The sequence below is a fragment of the Equus caballus genome, chromosome 23 (assembly GCF_041296265.1).
Source record: "Equus caballus isolate H_3958 breed thoroughbred chromosome 23, TB-T2T, whole genome shotgun sequence".
Lineage (NCBI taxonomy): Eukaryota > Metazoa > Chordata > Mammalia > Perissodactyla > Equidae > Equus > Equus caballus.
In genome coordinates, this window is record NC_091706.1 from 54,113,073 (window position 1) to 54,132,430 (window position 19,358).

The following is a 19,358-nucleotide window of genomic DNA, read 5'->3' on the forward strand; positions in this document are numbered from 1 at the left end:
ATTCCTAATGCCAGGTGTTTTCTTCAAAGTGCGGTTGACACGTTGGCCTGTTGTGCCTGGGCCCGGGTTAGGTTCTGCTTGGAGAATGCAGCAGAGGAAGCCCCAGCTTGGAAGTGAGGACGTCCACAATGCTTTCCTGGCTCTGCCCCCAAATTCCTTTGTCGCTTAGTCTCTCATCTGCTAAATGAGGGGTTGGATTGATTCCTGAGATGAACTCTTAGGAATTCACCCTCTTGAGAGAATTAGTGTCTTGCTAGAATTGGGAGAGTGGGGGGGTTGGGGTGAGCTTCGGCTGCTGATGTGGGCTTACTCATCAGGAAAGTCCCGCTGTAAACACGGTGGTGAGGGATTATGTCAGTGTTTGCCCCTTGCAAAGGCACTGCCCTGCTTCGGGCTTCCCCCGCCTTGTTTGGTGCAAAGTTCCCCTCCCCCACCCCTTTCAAGGACTGGCCTCAGAGCTCCAGATGTGCTCTGATGACACTTCTGTCCTCATCAGTCTTTTAATGTTTTGGGCAGAGGATGGATTCTTATCATGGAAATGGAGGTTTATGGTGAAGAATTGCACAGGAAGCCTGTGCTTAGCTTTCTCCCATTCCTGTCGGCAGCTGTTTGAAACCCTGAGTGCTCTCTCACAGCTTCCTGCCCGTCTCCTTCGCTCTTCGTTGAGTCTGTTGCTCTTGACAAGACAACACACTATTAGGCGTGGACTCACCTTCTTCCTCCTCCCTCCCTTTGACCAGTTACATGCATTCCTGTCCTTTGTCATCTTCCTGTATTTAGCTGTCCCAGAAGTGGGGGCAGCTACCTCCCGTGTGAGGTTGACTCTTCCTGTGGTCTGTTCCCCAGGCTGTTCTGTTGTCACCTCCTCACCGCATATCCTTAGTGTCATTCAAAATGCTCATAAGCTCCCAGTTTTTGAGTTCCTACTAGGTGCCACAAATCAGTCAATCCCATTCACAGCATCAAGGATGGTTTTTCCAGTTTATAGTTGAGGAAACTTAATCACAGAAATATTGATCATTTGCTAGTAAGTGAGACCTGTGGGGTCTGAATTCGGGTTAGTCTGTGACCTCAGCCACGCCTCACATGTAGACTTCCAGCTCCATGTGCCCCTCGAGACCCACACTGGCTACAAGATAGAGGACAAGGTCCCAAGGATACCTCACACTTTGTCTTCAGGATTAAATTATCCTCTTAGTTGGCCTCTAACCCCCTCCCCCCAGCTCCTCCTCCTCTCTTTGGTAACTTGCTCAGTTGGTAATTCCGAGGCACTGCCATCAACCTGGTGGTCATTGCTGTGGATCCGTGTCATCCCTACATCCAGAGTCTCTCCACGTCATGCCTGCACGTGCCTTGAATCCACCCTCTCTTCTCTATCCCCACAGCCCTCATCCATGTCACTTCTTCACTTAACGCTCCTCTCCAGCTTGTCTCCCCTCAAAGCTGGTTTCCATACTGCTCCCTGAAAATGTAACAGAAACGAAGATACGGGCACAAGAGTGCTGGAAAGCAAGTATGTGCTGCCCTCTGGGGGGACTCGCCCCGGAATCTGCCCCTCGGGTTGTATCTGAGCAGGGATCAGCATCAACTCGCACCCAGACTTCCAAACTAGCAGCTCAGTCCGGGGAGAAGGGATGTGCTAACACGCTGTCTGCGCCGAGACCTCAGCTCCTCCTGGAACTGGATGAATGCTTTCCAAGTTCCTCCTGTCACTGATGCTGAGGATCTTTGACACGTACTTAAAAATATCTTCTTGCCTTTGTGGTGGTTTCTTCCATTGCTTCTGTTCTGAGTATCCCTGCTCATTTCCTTCTCCCCAGGGAAATACTCAAGTTTACTATCTGGCCACATCTGGTCTTCTGGACATGAAGTCAAGTTGTTTCTGGATAATTCTGAAGTGAAAGAGAATATTGAGCTCTTTCAAAGTGTCAGATACTGTTAGGCCCTGGATAATTAACACTCACATACCTATTGCTCGAAGAGATGGTTAGAACCCCCTTTTTAGACACTGACACGTTATGGAAGTTTAAAATACACATGCCTCTCCAACCAGCCTTCTGCTTTTGCGGTTCAGAATCCTAAGAATAAAAGCACCAAACAGTGCATTTTTCTAGACACGTGTGCATAGTGTTTCCTGGATGAGCAGCCTAAGGCAGTGGTTGAACAAGCATCCCGTGGGATGTCATGAAGCTGTGACAGGATTTGTTAAAGCTCTGTATGTTGCCGTGGAGCACTGTCCATGATACTCTACTGTGGGAACAAAGCTGCGTAAGAAACTAGTAAGTGCTTTTATAGTCCTTTATCACAGCACTAGGAGGCATCCCACATACCTTATTATCCCCTTTCCTGATGAGAAAACTGAGGCCCAAAGACACTGTGACCACCTGTGTCAGAGCTGGGACGTTGTTCTTGTATGACCGCTCTTCATGCTGTGTTGAGCGAGACCTCATGAAAAAGAATAGAAAATAAGAAGGGAACACTGTGTTCCCTGTTTATTGAGCAGTGTTGCCTCCTTGGGATATCAACACCAATTGGTTTTTCTCTATTCGTTTGGCATCACAGGCAGTTAGGGGGACTCCTTAGATCGGAGCAGTGGGAGGGTCCTAATGATGATGGTCCAAATTCGTAACCTTTCGGTCGTTCTGGTTAATAGAAAAGACTCATTCCATTTCTTAATTTGTTGCTGTTCACATCAAAACTTCCTCTACTTCTCCCTACCATAGTTTTAAACTCTCTCTCTTCCTTTCCCTGGCTAAGTGCCCACCTTCCTCCTCTAGATGAGGACCCTTTGTGCCTGACTCCGTGACCCAAATCTTCCAGGATTTGACCTTTCATTTATAAACGTACTCACGACAGCACTGTCCGTAAATGTGTGTGTGCATAACCCCACACACACATACACCTAGGGATTTAGGGAGCTCATCGTTAATCCTGTTAACCTTGAAAGTTTGCAGATTGCCTAGGGTATAAATAGCCTTTTGATCTAACCAGTCGGTGATTTGGCCCTAAATATTTATGCCATCTCCATCCAATTGTTTCCTTTCTTTTACTTGTCTTTGGTGTTCTAATGTATGCTAAAACTAGCATGCTATCCAATGTGCATATCTGTGTTTCAAAGTGTTTAAATAGTAATTGATGTTTGTAATAAAATAAACTGTAAATCATGTTGGAGGGTATATGGTGAAAAGCAAAACCCTCCTATGTTGCAGGAGGGGCTGGGCCTTGCTGCTGGCCTTCAAAGGGCAATTTGGTGATCTCTGTCAGACTTTAAAATGTGCCTGTCCATTAACCCACACGGCTCCTTCTTTTGGTTTCTTGAGAGCCCCATGCACCAGGGAGCTCATGCAGAGACACTGGTGGGAGCATGTTCAATTACCCATTCGTTGTGTGATAACTAAATATTCTGGTCTATCCACGGGATTCTGTGCAGCATTTTAAACAAATTGAGTAGATTTGTTATGTGCTGATCTAGAAGAGTCTCCAAGCTGTCTCAATAACTCAATCAAGCACCTCATGAAACAGTCTATGGTGTATACTGTTTATATATTTTTAACACAAAGAAAATCTGTGTTTGTGTGCCTATATATAAATTCTAGAAGAAGAACGATTTGTCCTTTTATTCTGTACTAGTTTACAACTTGCCTTCCCTTTTAGTCATAGCTCTTAGCTTCCCATCCCTGTGGTCAGACACCCATCGCATCCTTGCTGACAGCCCCACACTGCTCCATGGTTGGGGATGGGATTGATTTAAGCAGCCTGCCCAGTGGGGAGTTTGGTTGTTTTCAGTTTCTGGTTTGTATGAACCGTACTCCGGTCACATCTGGGGGCCCTGTTATCTGTGTGTGGACGAACATCCCTGGAGGGTAAATTGTAGCTGTAGGACTAACGTGTCCAGGTGGCTGTGACAGACTTGCTCCTTAGGGCCCCTCCTCTTTCCCTCAGAGCTCAGGCTTTAAGGAAAAGGTGGCGTGGGAGAACCTTTTAGTTTGGTTTCCCAAAATTGTCCCTGTCCATGCACGTTCCTGTTTGGGTAGTTTTTAAGTGGTGCGAGCAGAATCAGTTCCCCTAAACCACACTCCTTAGGAGCAGCCGTCGGCCCTGCCCTGCCAGTGAACTGACTCACGTTCCTGCACGCTGGGGCTGGTGTGGACTTGCGCCGGGCTCCTCGGAGGCCAGCTTCTCCTGGGGGACGGGTGTTTTCCCTCAATTTCTTTGCAACTCAACATTTCCTCAAAGGAAAAATATTAGCAAATGGCTGTCTTTGAGCCGATTTAAGGATCTTGATCCAGAAACAACCCACCAGCCTTTCTTTCTCTGGGCTTTCCTCCTGTCTGTGTCTGAAAGGCCCAGTGTTCTCTCCTTGACTGTCTTGACCTCCTTTCTCTTGACAGTTCACAGCATGATTTTGTCTCCTTCACTCTTCCTTGGCAGTTTTTTGTTGATTTGTACACTATCTTTTCTTAGCACATATCCCTGTTGGACAACCGCACGCAGTTTTTGGGGTCCCCTTGAGGCCCGTACACGGGTCCTGCTCCACGGTTGGCAGCTGAGGCACAGAAGCAGGTTTCCATGAACGGTCGTTCCTAGTGCTGGGCACTTGCTTCATGTGTTCTCATTCAGTCTTCACATGACCATATAAGGTAGGTGGCATTATTCTTCATTTTCAATAGGAGAAAACTGGTATAAACTGAGGTGTAGAGAGATCAGTGACTTTCCCAGAGGCACACAGCTAGAGAGTGAGTGATAGAACCAGCCAGATGAGTCAGTCCAGGAAGTCTGTTTTCCAGTGGGTGTCCCAGGCCATTGGGGAGATGATATTAGCAGTCCCCTGGCCTAGCTGGGAGGGTTTGCTGATTGAAGCAAGAGTTGCGCAGACCTTTGGCATCAGTTCTTTATTACTGCAGAAAGCATGATGGGGTTAACTGTAGCTTAAACCATGTAAGCACGTGTATTAGTTTCCTATAGCTCCTGTAACAAATGACCACAAACTTAGTGGCTTGAACAACACAAATTATCTAGTTCTGTTGCTTAGGAGACGAACGTGGGTCTCACGGGGCTAAAATCAAGGTGTCAGCAGGCCTTCATTCTTTTCTGGAGGCTCGGGAGAATCCTTGTCCTTGCTCTTTGCTGCCTGCATTCCTTGGCTCATGGCCCCCTTCCAGCTTCAACACCAGCAATGGCGGGCCGAGTCCTTGTCACGTTTCATCGCTTTGACACTGACTCTTCTGCCTCCCTCTTCCACACTGAGGACTCCTGGGATGACACTGGGCCCACCTGGTTAATCCAGGATAATCTTTCTTTTTTAAGGGTAGCTGGTTAGCAACTGCAATTCTATCTGCAACCTTAGTTCCCTTTGCCATACAAGGTTACATCTCCACAGGCTCTGGGCACTAGACTGTGGATATCCTGGGCGGGTGGGGAGGCAGGGCATTATGCTGCCTGCCACAACGTGCCACTTCTACAATTCAGTAGGACGGAGCTGCCATTCCTAAACTCTCTTGTCCTTGGTCTAGGTTGCTTCTGGGAGGTGTGTGTTCCTTCCCGTTCTTCTCAGCCACAAGCTGGAACACGATTCCCATCGGGTCCAGCCAGTTTGACATCGTTGAGACTAATTTTATTCTCTGCCTCAGGAATAGATTTCACTTCCATCTCTTGGTGGAAGGGAGGACAGATTCCAGTAAGGACCCCTTTATCAGGAAAGGTGCTCACCTGGGTACTGTTGCAGACCTAGTTTCTCCCCGCAGGAAACTACCTGCAGGTGTCGTCCATTAACCTGCTCCATCTGCTCACTTCTGCTGCAGCTGCATCTGTCTACAAGGTGATCTGAGTGACTGCTGTGTGCCAGCTGCTGGGTCTGTTACCTTGTCAATCCTCAAGGCAATAGTAGTAGTAGCACTTTGCATCAACTGTTATTCATCCCGAAACTCACACATTTGACATATAAAATGAGGATGTTATTGCCTGAAAGTCTACTGGGATGTAGCCGCTGGTGGTTTCCGCAGCCCTGTTTTCGTATTTAAGCAAGGGTATGAGTGCGCATGTTGCTCACACTCGCCTGATGAAGAAAGAGCTCAGGGAGGTTAGGTCATTTGCTCACAACCACACACAAATTCTAGTAATAAGATTCGAATCCAGGCGCACAAGTACGTTTCCTGTCTTTTCCCCATGTCAGTCTGAGGGCGAACTCCTACTCTGTCTGGAGAAGAGCTGTTGTGGTGGGAATTGGAGGTGACGGGCAGGCCCCGTGATACAGGCTCAGTGGGGGAACAGTCCCCGCTGTACCGGCAGGTTCACCCTGGCTTCCTTCTGAGCTGTCAGAGCTCACTTCTCTGATAAACACCCGCAGAGGGAGGAGAGGAGCTCTTAAACTACACATATTGTCATTCTAGAATTTCCCTTGGGTCATGTCCCCCACCCGCCTCACCTGGGATTGTAAACCCCACTGCTCTTGGTCTGGATTCCATTCAGCATTAATCGTGCTCATCATTTTATGCTCTACAGAAGTATTGCTGTTTGTAGTGACGTCAGTCTACATCACTCAACGCTTCATTGACTGCACCGGCGCTTAGTTATGCGGAACGCCACACGTCGGTGGGCAGGCTGTGTGAGGGGCTGTTTCCATCTGCACCGTCCTTTCCAGGATCTCCACAGTGGAGCCCTGAAACCATTAGAAACAGTGGGTTTACAGTCCTCATTTCTTCCCTGGGGCTCCCCACTTCGCTCACCCCTCACGAGGTGGAGTGTTCTGAGACCCTGTCCTCAGCCACAGCCTCTCCTTGTGCTGACTCCCAGTTCTGTCCCCAGCCAGATCGCACTCTGAGCTGCTCTGAGATGTCTGTGCCTCCTGGTGGACTTACTCCTCGTAATGCCTTTATAAATGGCTGGGTGAACACTACGTTTTATCCTGGGGAAATGGAAAATCAAAAAGATACAGCAATTTGCTGTGAGCCATACGGCCAGTAGTTAGGGAGCTTTGTTTAAAGAGAAAAACGTAACGTGTTCCACTTGAGAGGGAATTAAAACTGCTGTCAATAAGTGTCACATGTGCATAGCATAACTTAAAGCCTAACTAAGACATGTTATGATGTAAGGTAAAAGTTCAGACAAAGAGAGGAGTGATGAGGCAGAGAAGGATGGAGAGAGAAGAGAGAGGGACGGAGATCGCTGAGATGGGGATGCTCTTGCCTGGCCGTCTGTTGGGGGACAGCCGCTGAATGTTTCTGTGGCCCTGTTTTCATATTTAATCACAGCTGTAAATGGGGATGTTGCTAATACGTGACTCATTGAAGGCCGAAAGCGAGCCAGAGCCTGGAGTACGTGGCACCACTTGGTTGGTCAGTTTTACAAAGAGAGAAAAGCCTGTTTATCCAGGCTGGAACAGTCATTTGACCCGTTCTTAACCCCATTTGCAACTGCTTTGAGGTTAACTTAGCATTTCCCTTAAGACACATGTGACAGAGGCTTGGGAGGCACGGACTGGGTTTTCATTCCTGCAGAGCACAGAGGCCTCATCTCTGAGTGAGTTGGCGTTGGTGCCAGCTCGTGTCACTGTTTGTATGTGACGGGGTGGAGGTCACAGGTTAATTTTGGTGGGTGGACGTGCCAGCTGTGGGACCTGAAGCAGCACATTTCTCCACGCTCTTCCCCACCCTCCCACCCTGGGAGTAGACGTTACATGATCTGCCTGCCCCTGTTTTCTCGCGCCCTGGCCCTCCGCTGCTGTCCCCTCTGTAGGACAGAAGAGGACTCTCTTTCCTGTGTTACTCACGAGTTTACGTTTAGAACAATGTGATGGACGTGAAAAGTGGTTTATTCTGAAAACTTCTGCTGAGAAATTGCTGGGTGACTGGGCACTGGGTTAATTGTAGCCCCTCTATTGTGGGTTCAAAAATATTTTATTAAAAAAATTGACCAAAGAGACTTTAGAATGAATTATGGCAGGTAAAGGGACAAGCTAAACAGGGCAGCAAGAGACAGATTCCCAAATGTGGAGCAGGACAAACAGCTGCTTTCTTCAATGGGTCAAAGGCATGAAAAAATAAGATTGGGGCAGAGGGCAGGAATTACTCTCAATTTAGAGACATGACAATCAAATACAAGGTAAGGACCTTGTTTGGACCTGACACTATCAAAGCAACTGTTTTAAAAAAAAAAAGAAGACATTTTTGAGGCCAGCAGGGAAATTTGCATATGGCCTTTGTATTGGGTGATGCTGAGGAATTGATGTTATTTCTATCAGATGTGATAATGACATTGCAGTGGGAAATAATCCACATATTTTGGTCCATCCAAGGTAGGGATAAAATGAGGATGGCTGCTTTTGCAACCCTGGAAATTCTAACAGATAAGCACATTTGACAAAGTTTTGGAAATGGTTGAGTCTAGGTGATGGGTGTATATGGCGTTCACTGTACAAGCCTCTACATCTGCGATGACTGAAAGTTTCCTATTGACTTCTGAAGTGCGTCACCTGCCCTCCTGAGCCCGCAGATGATTTGTCCCTACAGTCCAGTGTGGTTATCGCGTCACAGCCGCCAGACCACAGACATTTTAATTCCCATTGGAAAGCATGTAGCCATCGACCCAGAGCCAGACAAGCTGAATACCATCTCGGAGCTGCTTTTCTTACTGTTGTCTTCAACTTGTTCAGAGCTGTTGATTCTGGAGTGAGGACCGACAGCTTGGCCTGGATGCAGTTGATTCACCAGCGCACAGAGGATGGAGAGATGGCTTAAAAAAAACCAGAAACCTTTCACTTTGCTTTGTAGGACCACCAAGAGACCTCAGACCTTCTATGTCAAAAGTTCCTCCTGTGCCAGAGGAGTGTGCCATTCCAGCGGCTGACCCGTTCTGCCCCATAACGAGACAGGCGCATAGACTTCTGGAAGGTGCACCACAATAAATCATAAGGGCTTGGGGTGGCATCTAGAGTTAGATGAATTGGCTAAGCACGTGGTCCTTCTTCCCTCTCTAGTTTGTTTCTCATGCAAGGTTTAACGAAGAGCTGTTTCCCTTTGCTAATAATGCCTCTGCTACTCTCAATCATTTGTAAGCTGACTCTCAAAGTTGTAACCTACTCTTTTAATAAATTTAGATGTTGTTGTCAGGATACCTTCTAAATAATCTAGTATAAGATAGTATATTAGTCAAGAGAATGGTATCTGGAACCAGATTACTTGGGATCAAGTCTCTGCTCTTCAGCTTAATACCTGTGATCATTGGACGAGTTACTTAACACCTCTGGGCTTACGTTTCCTCATTTGTAAAATCAAGGTGATGATAACATGTACCTCTAGGACTGTGTGACAGAGAAAAGAGTTAATACTTACAAAATACTTGGAACAGATTCTGTCAGTTGTGAGATAGCCAATGACTGGTTACTTCTTTTATGAATTAGATTATTATTGATAATCTGTAAATTGTCAGATTGGCATCATTTGCCTTGAGCTGAGTTCGGCCATTACTGTCCAGCCTCCCCTCCAGGATTATAGTAAAAGCTCAGACAGAGGGGCGGCCCTACAAAGGCCAGTGGTGGTGGAAGGGGCGGAAGCGCAGCCTCAGCTCTCAGAGGATGAAAATGGTACCACGACTCAGCGTCTGTCACTCGGTCCACAATGGTGCTTGTCTGATAATCCCAGATTATCAGTCAGGTGGGACCCAACAGATCAGAAGTATTGTCAGAGGAAAACTGCCTGGTCTAATCTGCTTTATAAATTAGCTTAGAGAATATAAATACCTAAACATGTTCATCATTCACATAATCTTATCACCTGCCTATGGAAAGTAGAAGGTTTAGTTTAGCTTTTCTGTTTAGCCTGCGTAATCCTGTGCCACTGGTTTCCTTCTAGTTCACAGCAGGGCACCTCACTCTGGTCTCCAACGAAAATCTGGAATCCAAAGCCAGGAGTTGGGGGGCCGTTTCATATAGAGCACTGCATGTTGATTCTCTGACTTCTGTGAAGTCCTTTTTTTACTTGTTTAAAATAATGGCAGGTTCAGTCTGTGTGAATCTGTGTATTTAGGTGTATGTATTTCTGGGTGGTTATCAGCAGAACGTATCAGGATGTGCTGCTGGCCTTCCCCCTGAAACCCTGATCTGTCCAGGTAATAAATCTGCTCTCTGGGGGAAATTAGATGTGTATAAAATTCTCGTCCATTTCAAAATGGGGGCAGCTTGGTAACGAATGGGCTAGGGAGAGAAAATCCATGTTAGTGTGAGATCTGAGATCTTCTCCCAGGCAGAAAACGGTGATCTATGTCACCAGGAGTAGAGGTGGCGGAGGGAGTGCTCATGCTGTATGCTGAGCCTATGTAAATGTGGTGGCTGGTGACTATTTCCAGTAATACAGTTGGCCTCCCTTGAGACCGAATTAATTCAGCCATTAGTTGTCTAGCCAAGCCAAGGACCCCCACGTAAAAACTAGAGTACTGTGGAAGGCAATTTAAGAAAGTGGTAAAAATAAGCCTCCAGAATATTCCTTTATTCTTATGTACTCTAAAAGAGATATTTAGAGTCCAAAATGTGAAGAGTAGATGATGCAGCCCTTGGTAATTATCACTTTCACTGTCACCATTCACTTGATCCTTCGTGTACTCATGAGGAAGGACTGTCAGTTCAGTCGTCAGGTGGCAAGCAAGATGCACAGCGGTTGGCCCATACCTACTATTTGTGTTAAATATGTGTATATATAAAGAGATTAATATGAACATATTTGCATGTAAATAAAGTCTTTCTGGGAAGTTGACCAAAACACTGGTAACTGGTTTCCCTTGGGGAGATGAACTGGGTTACTTGTCACAGAATAATATCCTTTTGTACTGTTTATGTTTTGGGCACTGTGCAAGTGTTACCTATTCCCAGAATAGTGTCACTTCTAGTCACTTTAGGAGGGCATCTGAAACAAACTCTGGAAATTCTGACACATTAAATATGTTTAGCCTGGTGATATAATATTGCCAATAGCGCATTTGTGACAATGGTAATAGATTCAGAAATTCCATTATGATTACTCAAGACATGGAAGTGAAAGCATCTTAGCCTCAGACCCAGAGATGTCTCAGCCTGTGGTTTGTATTTCTGGTTCCTTGGGATGGCATTAGCGGTTCTCATGGGGGTGCAAGGTACTGGTTCAGGTGGCACCGCCCCAGGGTCTGTCTGTGGCTGGTCCACATCCACAGCCTCCACCTGCTCCTCCTCCCCATCATGGTACCCACCTCCCAGGGTGATGGGTGGACTTAGGTGCCGCAGGCCAGTGGCACGCGGTAGTTGGGATCTTCCCTCACACATCTCTGGAAGCACTCAGAAGTGTGGCCGAGACATGCAGCTTGGTTATTCGGGATTTTTAAAGACATTTAATGAAGACAGGACTGAGCTGGTTATATCTTAATATTGAAGAAAGAAAGGCGGGGTTCAGGGGAGGAAGGAGTGGTTTAGGTCCTTGCATGTGTAACCTGTGTTCTTTGGGGAAAAGTTGTGACTAAGCAAAATCTTATCTTGAGTGTCTATAGGATAAATCAGCCTGATGTAGCATCAGCTGTTCATTGTCTGTGACTTGTCATGGTTCTAAATTTGGAGTTGCCAAGGCGCTTGTTAAAATTCTTTCTCCCAACGCCATAGCACAGAACGAGTTATTTTTAAGGACCTAGGTTAATTCGCTTATGTGGTTCAGACATGTGCAGGCGAGACTTTGGCCTAGATTGCAGCCTTCTGTTGACTTTGAGTCACTCCTTTTTATATATGTAGTATCCCAGGAACCTTTGCCAATTATTAGGTAAACATTTTAGAAGCTGCCGGTGTTAGTAATCGTTAGGAGACCAGTTTAGCATTTATATAGTGTTGACGCTGTGCCCGACATGATTCTCTACTGTATATTCCTTAGCTTATTTAATTTTCACAATATCTCTGAGTTTTACAATATTAGTCCCATTTTACAGATGAGAAAACTAAGTCATATAAAGGTTAAGTGAGTTTTCAGCAGTATTTAAGTAGGTTAACAGTTAAGTTTAAAAGACTAGGTTTTTTTTTAATTGAAAAACAGTGTTGAAGAACACGCAAAGAAAAAAGTGAAATTAACTAATAACTTGAATATTAGAAATGCATTATTAATTAGACACTGGAAAAAGTGATCAAACTTTTAAATAATTTTTCTAAAACCCCTGCATGGCCTTGCCACTAAAGGAATGCCAAGATAAGTTTATCCTGGAAAGAAAAAAATCAGCGCGGCCTCATTCTGTTTTGACCATACATCCCTGGAGAGGCAGCAGACAAAGGAGATTATGAGGAAATCAGTTTCTAACCAAAAAAGCTTTGACAAAAGTCTTCAGATTTTGTGTAAAAGGGCAATGAGTGTAATTTCTCAGGTGCTGGCAAGCAGTTCTCAGCGCGTCTCTCTGAGATGTGGGTGAGCAGCGGCCCCTGAGCTCAGCCTTGGAGGTGAAGAGCTCAGATCCAAGTTCACGTTCACAGCCCAGCTGAGTCTCTTCAAGCTGTTAAGAAGTCACTGAGATTCCAGTATGTCTACAAATGCCTGGTGGATAGAAAAAGCTCGCTGTTTGCTCTTGTAGCCGTGAGCTGTCTGCAGGGGCTCGGGAACAGGGTTAGGTAAGTGGCTGAGCGTCTAGGAAGCACCCTTCTGTGATTTCCCAGGTTCTCTCTGAGGACCTGCGGGTACTAGGCACTCACTGTAAAAGACATTAACTAAGGAATTATTAAACCTCAGGGAAAAAATAAAATTTTGAGTTTGTGGTTGTTTCTTTTCTAGGTCCTCTTAGAGAATGCTAAGAAGCTAGGACTCCGGTGCCACTCAAAAGGGACAATGGTCACAATCGAGGGACCTCGTTTTAGCTCCCGGGCAGAAAGCTTCGTGTTCCGCGCCTGGGGGGCGGATGTTATCAACATGACCACAGTTCCAGAGGCGGTCCTTGCTAAGGAGGCTGGAATTTGCTATGCCAGCATCGCCTTGGCAACAGATTATGATTGCTGGAAGGAGAATGAGGAAGAGGTAGGTGGAATTCTCTTCTGGACGAGTATGGCCTGGGTTTCCAGGTGCCATGAGAGCCATTAAGAGAGTGTCTTAACTATTTGTCTCTCTCGCACTAGTTCCAGAAAGTGTCCTTCTACCAGGTTGTAAAGTCAGTTTTTCATACGTTGCCACATACTTTCTGTAGTTCCCACTGGAAGTTAAGAACAAAGATCTTCATAGGGAAGAAAAAGACACTGTTATCCAAGGGTCAGCAGTGAACAGTACATTGTAGGCATGTTGGGGATCATACTGAGACTTGGGCCTTATTTTAAGGATAAAGGGTCTTTTGGTGATAATTTCCTTATGCTGTGCTGCTGTTTATTATGTTTGTTTTCAAAGGGAGAAACCTATTACGTCTTCCTGGTAAGAGGACTCTGTATTCATACCTGTCTGTTTAACTTACCCTGACTGGATACCATCCTTGGTGTAGGAATACAACAGCAAACAGACAAGTCCCTAAGGGGCTAATGCTTTGATTTTGGGGAGGGGCGGGGGGTAAAGGTTATGCAAACCAGTGTGAGAAAGCTCAGAGTTATAAAGAAATAGTTTGATGAGATACAGGAGTATGTATCCAATTGACCCAGCAGATATTTGGAGTCTGGGAAGCTGTCCTTGTTGAAGTGTGGTAGGAAAGATGGGCATGCTTGAGTGGAGAGGGCGGAGGGAGCAAGAGGGGGGCGGGGCCACATAGACCATAGAAGGATTTTGGATGGGAGGGCAGTGAGGGGTTTAGGCAGGAAAGATGTCAGGGTCCAGCTAGTGTTTGAGGACACTGGACCACTGAGGTCAGGCTTCCAGAACAAGTACTTTCGTTGTGGAAAACTTCAAACCTCCACAAAAGTAGAGAGTCTAGTTTAATGAACACTGAGTTACCCATCACTCAGCTTTCCACCGTTATCACCCATGGCCCATCCCTGTGTCACGTATGAGTCCCTACCCACTTCTCTCTCCCCCTGCCCTAGTATTTTTGAAGGAAATATTTTTCTAAAAGGCCTCTTTTTAAAAATAAAGTAATAAAAATAAGCACAACACCATTATTGACCAAAAAATATTGATATTAATTCTTTAATATAATCAAATATACAGAATGTTCACATTTTCCCTCATCTCAGTTTTTCACCATTCAATTCAGGGTCCCTTATAATCTATACATTATGTTTGAATAACATCTCTAAGTCACTCTCTCTCTCTTTCTTTTTTTGTTGTTGTTGTTGAGAAAGATTCACCCTAAGCCAACATCTGTTGCCAGTCTTCCTCTTTTTTTTTTTTAATGTCAGCTGCAGCCATAGCATGGCCACTGACAGATGAGTGGTATGGTTCCACACCCGGGAACTGAGACAAGGCTGCCGACGTGGAGTGCACTGAACTTTGACCACTAGGCCATTGGGGCTGGCCCTTAAGTCTCTTTTACTCTCATGTTCCCCTCCCTCTGTTTTCATTCTATGCATTTTACTTGAAGAAACCTGATCGTTTGTCTTATCATTTGTCTTACTTTAAGGTAGAGAAAGGGACAGAAGCACACTCCAGGAGTGTTGACGTTAGGGAGGGGTGCGGGCTGGCTGTTGTGAGCACATTTAGGAGAGGTGGCATCTTACCCAGGGGGTTTTCTGAATCACTGTCTCAGAGCTGCTGGTTTCACCATCCAATTCCATGTGACGCAGGTTCAGAGACTTGCTGTCTGTCCGTCCAGGTACAGGGAGTTTGGGTCGTAGAGGAGCCCGGGTTCTTTGTTTGGCATGAACACCTTATCCTCACTCCTCAGTGTAATACACTCTTGCTAACTTCTAGGATGCTTTTATGTAAGAAATTTGCAAATCCTGGCACAACCTAATCTCTCACTGGGCAGCTTTGGTCACCTAAGGGGCAGCTCAGCCTCATGGTGTTGAGAAGCCGCTTCCAACGAATAGGAGGGTCCAGCCCCTGTCACGTCCCGAAAGCAGATTGCTTCCTGCCTTGGCTTTCTGCTCAGCCTGGTGACGTTTGTCTCCTCCTCTGCAGAGCTAACGCTGCTTCCCTTTAATTGGCCACAGGAGGGCTGGGAAGCAGACAGTTGGAGCCACTTGAGTTAAAAGCAGAGAAGCTGAACCCTGTGTAAGTGGTAAGGCATGAAAGCAAATACTGTTAAATGTTACAAGGAAGGCAGAGTCCAAGATGGCATCATCTCAGCCAGCCATGTGTGTCACTGTGCTTCAAACCAGATGTGCAGCCTGGCATGGGGAGAAGGTTTTCCGGTTGCCTAAACTCATCTTCACATTCCTGTTGCTCTGTTTACTTGAGACACTGGGCCCATTATTTATCCCATTACTCTTCTCTAGGATGGAGCCGGGGCTTGGGGGTGACGGGTGTGAGTTGTTCAGTTGCAATTCTGACCTTGCAGGGTAACTAGGAGAGTTAAACCAAATGATATATGCTGAGCAACTGGAATAGTGCTGGTTCCTAGGAGAGTGGTCCTCATATGGGAGCTAGGATGGAGTTGGGGGTGGGGAGACCAAAAACAAGTTTGTGAAGAAGGAAACTTTTGAGATCTGAGCTGGACCCTGAACAGAGGATTGGATTTGAATGTGAGGAGGTTAGTAGAAAGGGCATTTTGGGTGGAGCCCAAGAGCAGGAACAAAGAAGAGGAAAGAGAGGACCGATTCTTTATGAAATATCAGTCACAGGAGAAGAGTAAATGTAGGGTAGATGTCTTGGATGCTTTATGACTGCATTCAGACTCCACTTAAGACATGCATGTACTTGTAGCTGGCAGGCACCCAAGTTGTCACTGCTTTGTGTTCCCACAGTAGTGGGCCCTTCCCTCTGCTACGGTGCTCGTCATTTTTTTCTAAACACATTTTGTTGTTTGTGGAAGGAGTCTGGACTTTATACTCCAGGAAACAGAAAGAAAAGTACATTCATGGTGCCCCTGAATCTCAGATTTCTTCTAAGCGTAGTGAAGTGCGACAAGTTCTCTACCTCTCATTGTCCATTTTATAATCACAACTTCTTCCAGCTTTTCCTTGTGAGGCAATTTTAGTCATGTACACAGTAGGCAATAGCATGAGCTTCCATGACTCCCGAATCCAGCTTCAACCATTATCATATCAGCTTACAGTGAATTACATTTCATTTACACTCTCATTCATAATATTATCCATAAACATGTCAGGAGATATTTAACGTAACTTCATTATCATTAGCACATTCCCCCAATAATTCCTTAATATAACCAAGCAAAGTTTAAGTTTCTAGTTATCTGAAGTATCATAAATGATTTTTTTCTTCCTGGTTTTCTAAAAAGAAATCAGGTTATTTGTCGTTTAGAGTTTCCCACGGTCTAAATTGCTGAAATCGTCTCCTTAGGGTAGGTTAGCAGGTTGCTCTGTCCTCTGTTGTTTTCTGTAAATTGGCAGCTGGATCTACAGGTTTGATCAGATTCAGGTGTCATATGTAGTGATTTGTTTTTCCATCAGGAAGCACATTAAAATGAGTTGTTCATTTGGTTTTAGGTATTTTTGTTTTGTGATCTTAGCCATCCATTCATTAATTCATTGGGAGCTGTAACATGAAAAATGATGATCCATTGATTCCATCATTCTTCGTTATTGGAAGACTTCTCTAAAGGGAAATGTGCTGATCTTCTGACTGGTTATCTAGTTTGGCAACAGTCTTAAGACTAGAATTCATTCTCTGGACATGGGGAGAATAGACACAGCTTTCCAGAGCATGCTCGCACATTATACATCTGAGGAAGATCCTCAGACACCATATTGAAAGCCAGCGGTGCTTTTCAGAAATATCATTGAGTTACTCCAAGACCTCCCTACTGGGACCAAAGACCATCTTGATAAATGCCCAGCTTGCAGGGCTCCAGATTGAAACTGGGGTAAACTGACCACGCAGGTCAGGTAGGAGCTCAGGAAAACATTCCATGAACAGCAGTGGAATTTTTAATTTCTGGCAACATCCTGTGCCGTTGTTTCTCTAGGTTTCAGTGGACCGGATTTTAAAGACCCTGAAAGAAAATGCCAATAAAGCCACAAGTTTACTCCTCAGTACCATACCCCAGATAGGGTCCATGGAATGGTCAGAGACTCTTCGTACTCTGAAGGTGAGTATCCTCAGCCATCTGCAAGCAGACGCTTCCATAGGCCCTCAGCTGCCTTTTCCTCTTATTTGCACTTCAAGCTTGGTCCCTCTACTCATGTATTTTATACTAGCCTAGAGGTTTTCTACAAATTTTCATGCCATTTACTACCATACTAACTGTTTGTGAAACTGAGTAGTCATATATTCTGGCTAGTAATGCAAGACCATTGGAAGTTGATGTGGGGAGAGTTTTCTTAGCTAGTTTGCCAGGTTATTGATGCTGACCTGCTCTACAGTGTGTCTCTACGTCTTCCAAAAGATTTGATAGTGCCTGCTCTGCATGTGGCTTACATTATTCACAAGGCTGCTTTCTCTTTGGCAGATCCACACCAAGTTTCGGCAGCCTTTAAAGCTGAGACACTGACATAGCAATACCAAAATGGTGCTGGGGACTGTCTGCTTACGGTTAATGTTGCATCACATGAAGACAGTAATTCATGATGAACGTCAGATGGGCTGCATATTGGTAGCTTTTCAGCTCCAGTGTAGTCGTGTGCTGCATAATGACATTTTGATCAACAGTGGACTGCATATATGACCGTGATCCCATAAGATTAGTACCATATAGCCTGGGTGTGTGGTAGGCTATACTATCTAGGTTTGTGGAGGTACCCTCCGTGGTGTTCGCACAACAACGAAATCACCTAACCACGCATTTCTTAGAACATATCCCCCTTGTTATGTGAAGCATGACTGTATTGATTCCTGGAATATAATTTAAATCAACTGCCAAGCTCAGAGATGCATGATTTTTATTTGGACATTTTATAACTCTCTTGATCAACCACATTGCATAAGGAGTTGCCTCAAATTGGTCAGATATCACATTGACCTGGTATCCAGAGAGGGTAGCCAGCATATCCTGAGGTCTCCTAGAACACGCCTCTGCTTTTGGGTCTCATGGCAGTAGTTGAGAGAGAATGTGAAAGGTTGATGTAAGCTCTTCCTACACTGCTGAATTACCACTCAGGAGCCCTGCACTGAGAGTGACAGTTTTAGTGTGATGACGTGATATGATAGTAAATGATTGACAGCTGATGGGCGTGGAGGAGCCATGATTCCTAGTGTTTGCTGATTTACGTGGTGTAAATTCTCCAGCACAGCTGATTTCAAGCTACCAACATGAAGCCCCTCATAAGCTGGGAAGTGATACACATTGTTCTTGCAAGCTGGTACAAGCCGGCTGCCGCACACCGGTGTAACTAGGATGCCTCTCAGCGTTTAGGACTGCAGAGTCAGGGACACTGGAATTTGTAATCTGTCTTCCCTAGTAGACTTCAAGTCCCTAAGGGACAGGAAACACGTATGCTGGTTGCAACCTGTATACCTAGGAGATAAATGTTCATTAATGAATAAATGACAGCCCGTTTCTCCCATGAAGTGTGCCATCATAACTGAAGTACAGGAAGCCCTTAGAATTGTGAACAAAAAGAAAACAGAATATAAATTCTAAGAATTGGAGAATGTCAGTTTAAACTAGAAACAGTTACATTCAGATGCATATAATGCAATAGACAAGCCTCGCTTTAGTTTGTCTAAATAAGCATGCCATCGATTGGTGGGAAATGTGACAGATACTTTGTGCTGCTGAGGCTAATGTTACCTGCAAGGTGTGGTCGGTTTTTTTCTTTCTTTTTAAGTTTCCTCATTGACCCCATTTTGACCATAGTCTCTTGAGCTTGAAGATAATTTCTCAAGCAATAAATTTATACTTCAGCTTCATTTTTAAGTAAAAATGCTCAGAAGGTAGAAATCAGTGTTGTCTTTTCCTTCTAGGAAGCTTCTGAAAGTGTGTGTAAAATTGTGTGGTTTTGGATGTCTGCATTTTTAGAAAGTGTTAGTATGTGTAGCTTTCCTCAGATTCTCCAAGTGGGATGTATGACCTAAAAAGAGAAAATGAAGAATTGCTGCTCTAGACACAGTTGAGAATTGTGGCCTCCATTCTCTAGCATGAAGGAACACCTAATCCCTTATTCTGGGGTAGTGTTTCTAGTCCTTCCAACACTGAAATGTATATCATTCATTCACTCACGAATTCATTCCAGAAACACTCAGTGAGCACCCCCTGTAAGTCCAGCTGTGGTTTGCAAAGATATATGAGACTTGCAGTGATGAAGAAGACCCTATTCTCTTTGGACATACTACATATTAAAATTTCAGTGGACTTTTTTCCAGCAGGATAAGGTGAAAGATGGGGGTTCCATAAAC

The 19,358-nt window shown here is 45.2% G+C and overlaps 1 protein-coding gene across 16 annotated transcripts in view; it reads left to right on the plus strand.

Moving 5' to 3' along the window:
- Nucleotides 1-19,358, plus strand: part of LOC100065486 (S-methyl-5'-thioadenosine phosphorylase) — a 48,308-nt gene that overhangs the window by 27,620 nt on the left and 1,330 nt on the right. For 7 of the 16 annotated variants that reach the window (XM_070248890.1, XM_070248889.1, XM_070248893.1 and 4 more), the window contains 2 exons: nucleotides 12,762-13,001; nucleotides 16,990-17,112. In XM_070248890.1, coding sequence (XP_070104991.1) covers nucleotides 12,816-13,001; nucleotides 16,990-17,112 — 309 coding nt within the window. In that variant the 5' untranslated portion in view covers nucleotides 12,762-12,815. Of the gene's footprint in view, nucleotides 1-4,464; nucleotides 4,641-8,768; nucleotides 8,889-11,231; nucleotides 12,602-12,761; nucleotides 13,002-16,989; nucleotides 17,113-19,358 lie in introns of those variants that run through there. The other 9 variants (XM_070248886.1, XM_070248887.1, XM_070248888.1 and 6 more) reach the window with 7 other exon arrangements.